The 12145-nt window shown below is 45.2% G+C and overlaps 1 protein-coding gene across 1 annotated transcript in view; it reads left to right on the top strand.

The window, feature by feature from the left end:
• The first annotated feature begins 445 nt into the window (after positions 1 to 445).
• GYG1 (glycogenin 1) overlaps positions 446 to 12145 on the top strand; it is a 38168-nt gene continuing 26468 nt past the window's right edge. Inside the window, exons 1-4 of the mRNA XM_052637834.1 lie at positions 446 to 626; positions 3334 to 3469; positions 5606 to 5780; positions 6081 to 6243. Coding sequence (XP_052493794.1) covers positions 446 to 626; positions 3334 to 3469; positions 5606 to 5780; positions 6081 to 6243 — 655 coding nt within the window. The remainder of the gene's footprint in view (positions 627 to 3333; positions 3470 to 5605; positions 5781 to 6080; positions 6244 to 12145) is intronic.

Here is a 12145-nt window from a genome sequence, read left to right as displayed (position 1 = left end):
CACTTAAATATCTAATTGATTCAGAGGACTTCGAGAATCTAACGTACTGAAAATTTATTGTTTTTAGGTTAAGGCCACAAAACCGCTGTGAGAACACTGAGAAATGCTTCCGGAGGGTGATTTGGAATTCCAGGAGAAGAAAGTGCAGTTAAACTTTGTTTCACACAAGCAATTCAGATGAATTATTCTAACTGGAGTGATCTGGGGTTTTTGTTTTGTAAAGTTCCCTAATCCTTGGCTTCTTTGGGAGTTTGTCCCTGGGATGCCACACTCTGCCGCTAAAGTCCCCCTCCAAATCCCCAGCTCACGGTCTCAGGCAGGTGCCCCGCGGGAGCCGGACCAGGACTAGAGCGGCCGCGGGAGGTGGACGCGGAGCCCAGCCCCTCCGTGGAAAGGCTGGGTGAGGACCGGGGTCCCGCAGTCCCGGGGCCGCCTCCCCGCGAGGATGCCGGCGGGCGCGGGGAGCGTGCGCGGCCACGTGACGGCCGCTATAAGAGCGCTCCGGGCGGACGCTCGTCTCCCGCCGCGCCTCCTCGCCGGCCGCGCTCGCTCCCCGCGCCCGGCGTCTCCGAGTCACGAACTTGCGGCTGCGGCGGCCGCCCGCGCCCCCGGCTGCACCATGACAGGTACGCGCCGCTCGCCGCTGCCGCAGCGCTTCTCCCCCCATACCCGGCCCTCCGCCCCGGGGGAGCTCCCGGCAGGACGAAGACCGCCGCGAAGTTGCAGGCTGGCCGCAGCCGGGCGTGTCGCTTCCTGCGTCAGCCGCTGCCCCGCCGCCCCGGGGGCCCGAGCCGCCGTCCCGACCCGGAGCGCAGCCGAGGGGCCCCCGCCGGGCAGCGCCTGGGCCCTCCGCCGAAGCCCCCGTTCCTGCTTCCGTCTCCTTGCCCTTCCTCCTGCGCGCACCGTGAAGGGCGGGCGGAGCAGCTGCGGCGGGCTGCGTAGGGGCGGGGAGCCGGCTCCTCGGGGGCGCCCGGCCCGAAGCCCGGAGCGCGGCGGGGTCGCGGGTAGCCGCCCCTACAGCCCGCCGGCTGGAACCTCTGGAAAGGGGCGGCTGCGAGGCGGGCACGCCGGCGGCCCCGGCCCGGCTCCTCGGCCGTCAGTCCCGGCGCTGGCCGCCTCGCCGAGCCTATTTTTAGGCCTTTGGGGCTGGGTTGCGGTAGGCACGAGCCCGGCGAGCGCCCCCGGGAAGCGGGACCCGCGTGGTGGAAAGGCGCCGGCCCACTTGTTGCAGGGTGTCCGGGCCACTCGGCGAGTCTGCCCCCGGGGACCGCAGACCGTGCTGTTGAGTCTAATAGTGGGGTTAGTACAGCCACTGAACTGCGGAAAGATTGCAGAAGTCACCCGGAGCTCGGCCATCTCTGGGAGGGTTGAGCCTCCTCCCCAGCTGTCATTGGTCTTTCCTTTGCTAGGTTTGCCTTGTAAACCTCAGTTCCTAAGGTTGTCCTGCCTCCCTCTTCCTTTGGGAAATCATCCATATCCTTGCTTCCTGAAAGCCTTGAATCCTACTTACCTGTAAACTTTTCTCCTTGATCTCCTGATGTGTGTATGTGTGCTAAGTGGCTTCAGGCATGTCCTACTCTTTGGGACCCCATAGACTGTAGTCCCTCTTGTCCAGGAGTTCTCCAGGCAAGAATACTGGGGTGGGTTGCCATGCCTTCCTCCATGGTCCTGGAATCAGGACCATCTTTGAGTTGAAACATCATTCATCATGCCCCAGGTTAAGCGCCCTGGCGGTGGGCTGATTAAAATATTGCTATCTTATGACGGGTTGAAGAAAGGAGAACAGGCAGAGGTTGATGGATATGTCAAAGGATGGGGGCCCTGTTCCGAGCTTTCCTAGAGTGACTGTTTGAGAAGCAGATGACCCTGGGGGAGGGCGGGGTGCAGGTAGAAACTCTAGACTTTCTCCTGCTTAACAGAGAATCCAAGGCTGTATGTGAAGGTTGCCCTCAAATCTGCGGCTGGGGAGTGTGCTGGCCCACTGGACAGCCTACGATTTCCTCTTCTCACTGGAATTTGCCCTCAGGCACCACTGGAAAATGGGCAAAGTGAGGAAGAGGAAACCTAAGACAGAATCAGAGTGACTTTGTTACAGTGTCCCAACTGCCTGCTTGGGCAACAGTGACCCACGTGAACCCCAGCAGCACTGGATCCTTTGTGTTTGGATGCCCACCAACCTGTTTTAACGTTAAAATCCCTTTCGAGAGGGAATGTGTCCCAGAATCATCCTGGGAAGGACTAAAGAAACCCTAAAGACTTGGCTGGTGGCCTTGGGAGGGTTGGGCTTGTTCAGGAGGAAGAATAATTCATGTATTTGTAACTAAGTGATTATTGGAGATTGACTTTTGAATGTGGGGGTGTGTGTGAGAGAGAGGGGATTCCCTGGTGGCCAGGTGGTAAAGAATCCATCTCCAAGCAGGAGATGTGAGTTTGATCCCTGGGTCAGGACAGTCCCTGGAGGAGAAAATGGCAACCCACTCCAGTGTTCTTGCCTAAAAAATTACATGAACAGAGGAGCCTGGTGGGCTACAGTCCAGGGGGTCACAAAGAGTCAGATGGGACTGAGCGACTGAGAACAAGCATGAGTATGAAAGAGAGGGTTGAGGGGCCCCAGGGTACTGGGTAGGATGTAGTGCTTGCTTCTCCAAGGAAAAGGAGGCAGGTTTGCTAGAGCTTGTGAGGTGGTCCCTAAATCCATTCAACACTGATGGGCCACTATTCAGATGGAGGCATCACGGAGGGAAGGCTTCTTGGGGGAAGTGATGTTTAAGAGAGACTCCGAGTGACTCTGGAGAGGTGGTTGGGTGACTGTGGAGTCTTTGCTCCAGGTTGAGGCAAGAGTTGAAAAAGCCTGAGGCTTGGCACATGTGAGCACCAGGATGAAGAATATGGCTTCTGCTTCAGATGCTCTCCGTTGAGGTTGTTGGCTGGATTTGTTCTTGACTGAGAATACTGTCTATGATAGCTTGTAGGACAAACAGAAAATGCACTTCTTGATCTCTTCTCTGCTACCTGGTAATTGCCCTCTAGGTGTTAAGCTACTGTGTAGTCTGAGAATTTAGCATGTCTGGACTTTAAATTAGATTTAATTTGTATAGCCTCTTGAAGGTTGCCAGTGATCTCCTGCTAAAGAATGGTACTGAGACACTCTTAAAGTGGTCACTGGGTTCTCTCTTCCATCCCCCATTCCCCCAAGAGGCTGTTCCTTTAATAATCGAGCAGGTTGATCCCAGAGGAGTTGATTTTGCCCACGTATTGGTTGACCGGGGTCCTGGGGTCATGTTTTCTAGTTAGACTGATGTAATGAATACCTTCTGTTTTCCTTGTTTTAAGATCAGGCCTTTGTGACACTGACCACAAATGATTCCTACGCCAAAGGAGCCCTGGTCCTGGGCTTGTCTCTGAAACAGCACAGGACCACGAGGAAGCTGGTCGTGCTTGTCACCCCACAGGTCTCGGACTCCATGAGGTGAGGACCTTGCTGCCAGGCTGTTGGCTGGGCTCTGACATCCTCTCCCCTGTTTCTGGCATCAGTGGACCTTAAGGCCAGACCCTTTCCAGAGGTTGAGTGCTGGTGGAGAACGATGAGAGCTGCTGAGTGAAGGATTCCTGGGTCTGAAACCTCGTCCTGGCTCTTGGGAGATGTTCCAACCATGCTCCATCTGGGAGGTGGAGTTCTGGCCCTTGTGCTTACTGATCCCAACCAGGAGTTGGGCTCTCTCGTAGGCAGGTCCTCTCCGGGTGATCCAAGTGAGTGACTCAGTCCAGCCGTTCCCTCTGTGTCCTCCTGCTTCACCTGCATACCTTTCCGCCAAAGGGAGCAGGGGCTATTGTTCCTGTTTCCAGCCAAGCAAACCTCCCTTGCCTTTGAAAGAAAGTAGCAGTTTTCTCCCGGATTTTCTCCCGGAGAAGGCAGTGGCACCCAACTCCAGTACTCTTGCCTGGAAAATCACATGGATGGAGGAGCCTGGTAGGCTGTAGTCCATGGGGTCGCTAAGAGTCGGACACTTTCACTTTTCACTTTCTTGCATTGGAGAAGGAAATGGCAACCCACTCCAGTGTTCTTGCCCGGAGAATCCCAGGGACAGGGGAGCCTGGTAGGCTGCCGTCTATGGGGTCGCACAGAGTCGGACACGACTGAAGGGACTTAGCAGTAGCAGCAATTTTCTCCACCACATCTGACATTAGTAACCTAATGATCTTTACTTAAAATTCAGTAGACTAGATATTTTCCAAAGGGCTTTCTGAATTAGGGGTTCTGCTAGGAGAGACCCTGAAGGGTACACACTGCTTGTTAATTGGGTTAGTTCATGTTACTTTTTTGGAATTAAATTTTGAAGTATCTGAATCAACTGCCTTGATCCTCATGCTAACTTATTTAAGAGTATCTTGCCACACTAGCACCTCTGTATTGTGTTTATTTTTGCGTTCTTTTATCCCTTTTAGAAGTTGAAAATGCCCCTTTTGTGACTCTTTTCAAAAAATATAAGCACATGCCAAGGACCCCTGAAAAAGAGGCATTATATATGCATACATATATCTCACGCACTAACAGTCTTGTTCCTAAAGGGTAATTTAGGAAAACCAAATTACCCCCAAACTGTCTCCTATGTGTATGTCCTAATCTGTAATCACTTGAGTGAGGATACTGTAAGAAAGTGGATGTAGTCTTGGAAACCAAGAAACCAAGACCCCTTTCCTGTGGTAAGTGGTACACCAACCATTTCTTTCAAAGAAATCAAGTTTACAGTGTGAACTGGAACATATTTTTGTACAGCTTTGGAGATTACTAGTACAATATTAGTTTTGTTCTCCATGCTTGATATTGTTATAAACTTTCAGTGATCATCTGTCTTTATCCTGTGTTTTTTCTTGTGCTGAATTTAGTGTCTCACCTAAGAAGTACACCCCCACTTCTCTCACCTCTGGCTTGCTTTCTAAAGTAAGTCTTTAGTTAATTTTGGGCAGAGAGAAGTGTTGTACCTCACAAATCAAGGTGAGTCTCTCATGCCAGGGGTGCTAAGCATATAATAAATGCTGGTTATATTCGATGCAAAAGAATGGAAACCGAGTAATTGAGTCACTCAGCTTCTTTTATGACACACAGCTTCAGGCAGTTGTCAACTGCTTTAGCAAAAATTATTAATTAATTGTAGGCTTCAGTGCAGATATTGTATGCCTTAACTCAGCATCACTTGGAAATGTATTCAGTGGTCAGCAAGAATCAGTTCTAATAAAATATTATCATTAAAGACATTGGCTGTTGAAAAGATGTCTGACCAAACATTAGTTACATTTTTACAGGCTGTTTCACAATTTGCCTGGTAGTCAGTGGTACAATAAAACATACAGAACTTCTTCTGTGATAGTGTTTAAGACAAGTAGTTCATCCTCACCATAAGTCAGCATTTTAGTGAAGTTAACTGCACATGCAAATTAGAAGTTTGTGCTGAAGTCAGTCAGGACATACTTAAGAGACTGTAACATACCAAAGTAATAGATTGCTGTAGTTGTCGATAAGCTAATAAGAATGCAGTCTTATGTTATATGGGTCACTTGTTCTGAAGAGATGCTAAGAGCTGTTTTCTGGTTTTTATTTTGACAGGAAAACTTTAGAGACAGTCTTTGATGAAGTCATTGTGGTAGATGTCCTGGACAGTGGTGATTCTGCACATCTAACCTTAATGAAGAGGCCTGAGTTGGGTGTCACGTTGACTAAACTCCACTGCTGGTCACTTACACAGTATTCAAAATGTGTATTCATGGATGCAGATACTCTGGTGAGTGTGACTTTGATGGCTGGAGAGATGGATATAGTAACTGAAACCAGTTAGGCATGTGAAGAATGCCGTCAGGACTTGACAGTAAAGTTCAGATAAAACTGCTGTTGTGAAAAGTGTCAGGTGTTGAAGGAGAGTAAGACCAGTCTGCCTCACAGGTGTCATCTGAAGAGTTAAAGACCAGCAACAGATTGCATCTTGTTTGTTGGATAACTTAAGGAGAACTTAGGAAGGGTTATGCTATAGAAGAACAGTTCTGAAATGCTTTCTCTTCTCCCCAACCCCTTACCCTTGAATCAGGTCCTAGCCAATATTGACGATCTTTTTGAGAGAGAAGAATTGTCGGCGGCACCAGACCCAGGGTGGCCTGACTGCTTCAATTCTGGAGTCTTTGTTTATCAGCCTTCAGTCGAAACATACAATCAGCTGTTGCATCTTGCTTCCGAGCAGGGTAGCTTTGATGGTACGTATCTGTTTTCCTTGTATCAGATAGGCTGTGAATAACTTCTAGGGGCTGCTCTTCTCAGGGAGTTGCTACGTTTCCTTGTGTCTACAAGATAGTGATACATGTGATATGACAAGCATTTTAAGTCGTGTTGTTCTGGGAAATAGTGCGTTTTGTGTGTGTGTATGCATCTTTTTCCTATAGGTACCTAGGCTGTTTTACAGACTTGCCATTCATTGATCTTCCTGTGTCTCAATTGGAGTATGATTAAAGCAACCATGATTATTCAGGAATTCAAAAGACTACTAAACTAATGAAAGAGTTTAACAGCTGTCTTAAGCCTGAGTAAACTGAAGTGCAAGAACAGGAGGACCCAGAATTGTCCCCGTGGAAATTTGAGGGATAAATTTAGGCTCTCATTCTCAGAACATAGGCTCTGTGAGTAATCTTTGTCTCCAAATTTTCACTGTCTCTTAAGGCAGTGCATCAGATAGAGTGGTATTTGCAAAGCTAAAGCATAGAACCTTGGCAGTCACCATCCATTTTCCGTAAGGCATATGTGTATCTATGTATAGTTGTCAATATATGTTTATATAGAAAGGTATGACTGTGATTTAGAGCCTCAGATCCTTTGGAGAATTTTGGTTAAATTAATTAGTTAGGTAAACTTCTATTTTAGGCCAGTCTCTAAAATAATAAATAATAACTCACTTTTGTTTTTAACAGCACAAACCACAAAACTAGGAGTTAGTATGCAAAAGCAGCTTTTTTGAAAATAAATGTTGATGGATCCTTTGAATTAAGAAAAGACCCAGTTGTATCTAGGTAGAAGGATTTGTACAAGGAGACCCCCTCTCAGCAGTGACTCTCTGTCAGATTCTTGACACTGTGGCAGAAGCTAGGGCCAGGAACATGGGGATAGGCCAGAGCCCTGAGCAGACCCCAGGCCCTACTTTCCACTCCAGGAGCAGGTATGAGATTTGCAGTGAGTAGATCTTTTGACACCAGCAGGAATGACCATTCTCAACTGACATAAAGTTCAGCCCTGGATGCAGATATGGGGGTTCATCTCCATTAACTAGTTGTAAAGTTAAAAATCACAATTTTAAGTTTAAAGTTTTTGAATTAAAAGTACATCTAGAAGTTCATGGGATTGCTGAATATAAGAGATTGGAATTTAAAACATTTTTGTGTGTGTGTTAGTCACTCAGTCATGTCCAACTCTTTGTGACCTGAGGAACCTTAGCCTGCCAGGCTCCTCTGTCCATGGAATTCTCCAAGCAAGAACACTGGAGTGGGTAGCCATTCCTTTTTCCAGAGGATCTTCCTGATCCAGGGATTGAACCCAGGTCTCCTGCATTGCAGACAGATTCTTTACCTTCCCCGCCAGGGAAGCCCAAAACATTTTTAGTTACATATAAAATTGAAATTGGGTTTTTGTTGTTGCTGTTCACAGAAATTGAATTGTTTAGTCGTTTCAGGATTTGGAACAGCAGCTATTTGAAATGTCACTGAAAAGGAAGGAGAAATTTAAATCTCAGTCTTGTTTCACTATTTGACTAGTTTATATTCTATACCAGTAGCGCTAAACCTGGGATGATTTGGCCCCACCCCCTGGGGACTTTTGGCAATGGAGACATTTTTAGTTGTCACAAGTGAATGGGGAGACAGGACTATCATCTAGTGAGTAGAAGCCAGGGATGCGGCTAAACATCCTCCAACGCACGCCCCCACACCAAAGAATCATCCTGCTCAAGAGGTCAGTAGTGCCAAGGCTGAGAAATTCTGCTCAATGCCAAGTCATAATGTGCCCTTAAAACAGTGAGCAAAAGTATCTGAGCCGTAATAAGTGGCAGCCTCCGACAGGAAGTGCATTCTTACTTTAAGCAACCTTAAGTGAGAAGTAATGCGTTGAGTGCTCACTGTGGTTATGGCCAAATGTAACTTCTTCACTTCACTGACTTATTTTGTAGCTCCTGCTATTTTCCTTTCATATAAGGAATGAAAGTTATATTGGCATTTGAGTTCTAAACATGTATTTCTCTTGCACACACAAAAATAGTTACCTTTGCACAGAAGGAAGATAGAGTATTTTTAGCCAAAGTCCACTGTTTGTCTTAACCTTTGCGTCAGATTGTGGCTTTCTTCACCTCCTCTCATTAAGTTTAAAGGAAGTAGCATAATCCTGCCAGAAATTTCATATAAATTCTCAGATCTAGTAAGTGAGTCGCATGCTACAGTAGATCTAGCTGCCTAAAATGCACGTGATTATAATTGCATAAAGAGAATCCACTTTCTAATTCTGAAGAATACTAGATTCTGTTGTTGCAAGATGAAAGTTTGGATGCTAAACAGTGTGCCGTGATAAACTACTGGGTTACAATTTCAGAATATAAAATGGTTTCATTAGCTGGTAGAAACCAACCTGGATCATGTATTTTTTCTGGAACCAAGAGGTACTAAAGGAATTGATGGTCCGTTGTTAAGAAGCAAGAACGTGTAAAGAGGGCTCAACTAGAAAGCACTTTCTGCTTTTTCAGCTAGAATCTGAAACCGCAGGAGATTCTCTCTGTGCCTGGGAGCATATTCATTATTCAGCAGCAGGGTTTCCAGGAGCTGGCCTTTCTGGAGGGTGCTCCATTTACTGGCTCGTTGGTGGCAAAGGATTGGAATTTTTTCTGTGACTTGTAGAAATACCTAGTTGAAAGAGTTGAAAATTCGACTATGTAGATAGGAGCTTGTGGTTATTCTTTTTTTTAATGTCATTTATTTATTTATATTTTTGACTGTGTTAGGCCTTCACTGCTGCATGGGCTTCTCTCTAGTTGTGAAGAGAGGGGGCTGCTCTCTGGTTGTGGTGAGAGGACTTCTCATTGCGGTGGATTGCAGTGGCTTTTCCTATTACCGAGCACAGGCTTCAGTAGTTGTGGTTCCTGGGCTCTAGAGCACAGGCTCAGCAGTTGTGGTTCCTGGGCTTAGTTGAACCGAGGAACTGATGTCAAGCTCTCAATGCAGGCCCTGTCATGTTTAGATGTCATGCCACAGGCTCTGAGATGAGCACTTTCAGGCATTTCCTCTCACCTTACCGTACATTTTCTAATACCCACAGATACCTCCCCCCACCCCCAGCCCCCAGGTATACTGAACAGGGGTCTTCAGTCCCAGCGTTTTTAGACTGATGCTAAAGAAAACCTGTTTGCAGATAACTATATCTCTGTCTGAATGTCTTGCAAGTTCTGCTTAATCTCCTCATACGTTCAACAAAAATTGATGGGGCCTGTTGTCCACTGACAAGCCACGCGGGCTGCTGATGGCTGAGTATTTGCAGCTGCTTCTGCAGCCCTTCTAATGTGAAAGAATGTGGCTGTCAAGGCTTCTAATCACCAGTCCTCTAATCACACCGCACCCTTGCCTCTGACCAAGAGGATATTCCTAATATGGCAAATCATGCTAGGGACCTTGACATCTCTTTTCTTCCCCAATGTCTGTAGAGTGTTAGAAATTTCGAACTAGTGACTTCACACCTAATTCATGGCTGGCGTTTAATTTCCCACAATGAAGTGTCTAACTTCCTATGCTGTTAATATTTGTGGACTGTCCTGCACTTACTTCATAACCAACATTACATGTTTTCTGAAGAGTTGTACCATAACTGTTGCAAAACACATACACAGTAACATTTTATAGACTGACAAGATAAGGTCAACTTCAGGACTTAACAGTGAGAAGGAGAGAGGTGATGATTTCGTAGATACTAGTCAGCAGTTTTATCTCCACACATGAGAGTACAATAAGGCTGATTCACTTGACTCTTCATTTGATTAAATTAATCTGGATGCAAGTTGAGATTTTTATTTCCTTTCCTCCCATGACTCCAGAGTATCCTAAATTAAGGATGCCTATACAGTTGAAATGGTTGGATGGCATCACTGACTCTATGGACATTAGCTTGAGTAAGCTCCGGGAGTTGGTGATAGACAGGGAATCCTGGCGTGCTGCAGTCCCTGGGGTCCCAAAGAGTTGGACACAACTGAGCAACTGAACTGATACAGTTGAAACGTTTAGTGCTTGACAGTTGCTATATATTCAATTTCGTTTCCATGTATTACCTTCAAAAACCTAAGTGAAAAATTAGAATTCATATTTTCCAATTTCAAGTATCCATCTTTTAAAAAAATGAAATTCATTAGTGTAATCTAAATACCCTAAACTTTTTTTGAAGTCATGAAATTTTGGTCTGTTGAATTTTCAAAAAAAAAATAGAACAGAGTAAATTGGTGTAGAATGTTAGGTATGGTTTTCCTTCAACAGAATCTAAAATCTGCTGTGAGTTCATTAAACTGTGTGTTCCCTATGCTGATTTTAAGGGGCCACTGAGACCCTTAAACTGAAATTTTTTTCTGTGCTTGGAAATGTAAACTGGGAGAATACAACGAAGTTTTTAAATAATTTTAAAAGAATTGGTTCTAAATTCTAAATTTTAAAGTGTAAAATTGACCCCATTGCTACCTTCTCTAACCTTCGCAATTAGTTTGGATTCAAGCTGTCCAAAACAGGAGTGAAGGAGAGAGGTATTCCCAGATAGCACTTGTCTTCTTCAAACCAGAGATGCTCAGAAATTCAGATGTGCCTCACCCGGTCCCCTGACGTGAAAGGTTCCACTTTGACAGGTGCTCATGGTAGGCTTTCCCCAGTTGCCCACAGACTAGGCTACTTGTGGCTATATAGTCCTTAAGCTGTGTTGTCAGTTGCTTTGAAAATTACTATGTTCTCTTGTGTTTATATCATTCAGTAATTAAATTTTAATTGATAGTTTGGGTACTATCTTGAATAAAGATGAAAAGCAAAAGTCATATCATGTAGCAAAATAAATGAGTACACACAATTTTTAAGAGCTATTTTTATCACACTGTACCTACCCATGAGTATTTTTTTTTTAACTTAGCCATCTGTTTCTAGCCTCGTAACCAGCAGAGATCATGAACTCTTGAGAAATAGAGACGGAAGGAAGAACTAAAGTGTTCATGTGTACAGGCTCTTAGGGGGGTCATTTTACTTCATTTATTCCTTAACAGTTTTGTGAAGTAGTCATTTATTTATTCATTAATATATTAGTTCAGTAGATACTTATTGAAGGCCTGCTATATGGCTGTGCTGGGCACCGGCATGGATCCAGTTTGGACAGCCGCTTGCCAGACAGTCTGGCAAGGTCTGAAGCAGACAGTCTTTCTTGAAGCTGTGGCTGGGTTGTATGAGTGTAGTTTTATGTCTTCTCTTCCAGTGGATCATCACATGCTGCAACATTCGTGAAAATATATCCTGGGAATGGTACAGGATGGAGGAAAATATTACACTGACTCTATTACAGATTAATTACTTAAAATTCATTGCCCTGACTAGAGAAAGCAGTTGATCTATTCCGCATTTTAGAAATGAGGACACTTAAGTCTTCTATCTCTGCAGCTACTGTTTTTCCCCTCTAAGCTGTAATGTCTAGAAATATTTCGTCTTTTGATTGTTAAAATAGTGGATGTGTTTTATTAATGAGATGTGGTTGATTTATAATATATGTAAGTTTCGGGTGTACAACATAGTGATTCACCATTTTTAAAGGTTACACTCCTCTCATAGTTATTACAAAATATTGGCCATAGTCCTTGTGCTGGACAGTCTATCCATGTAGCTTATTTTATACATAGTAGTCGGTACCTCTTAACCCCCCGACCCCTATCTTGTCTCCACTTCCCTTTCCCCACTGGCACCCGTTAGTTTGTTTTCTGTGTCTATAAGTTACTTTGTCTTTTTTAATCAGCAGCACAGTTGATAGTCTCGAATTGTTTTATGGGTTTAGAAGTATTTTTGCAGATGATTGATTTTGTCTTCATTTCTGTAATCCATTCCTATAGTATTGAAAAAAAAT

The sequence above is a fragment of the Budorcas taxicolor genome, chromosome 1, assembly GCF_023091745.1.
Source record: "Budorcas taxicolor isolate Tak-1 chromosome 1, Takin1.1, whole genome shotgun sequence".
NCBI lineage: Eukaryota > Metazoa > Chordata > Mammalia > Artiodactyla > Bovidae > Budorcas > Budorcas taxicolor.
This window is presented reverse-complemented; position numbering and strand designations above follow the sequence as displayed.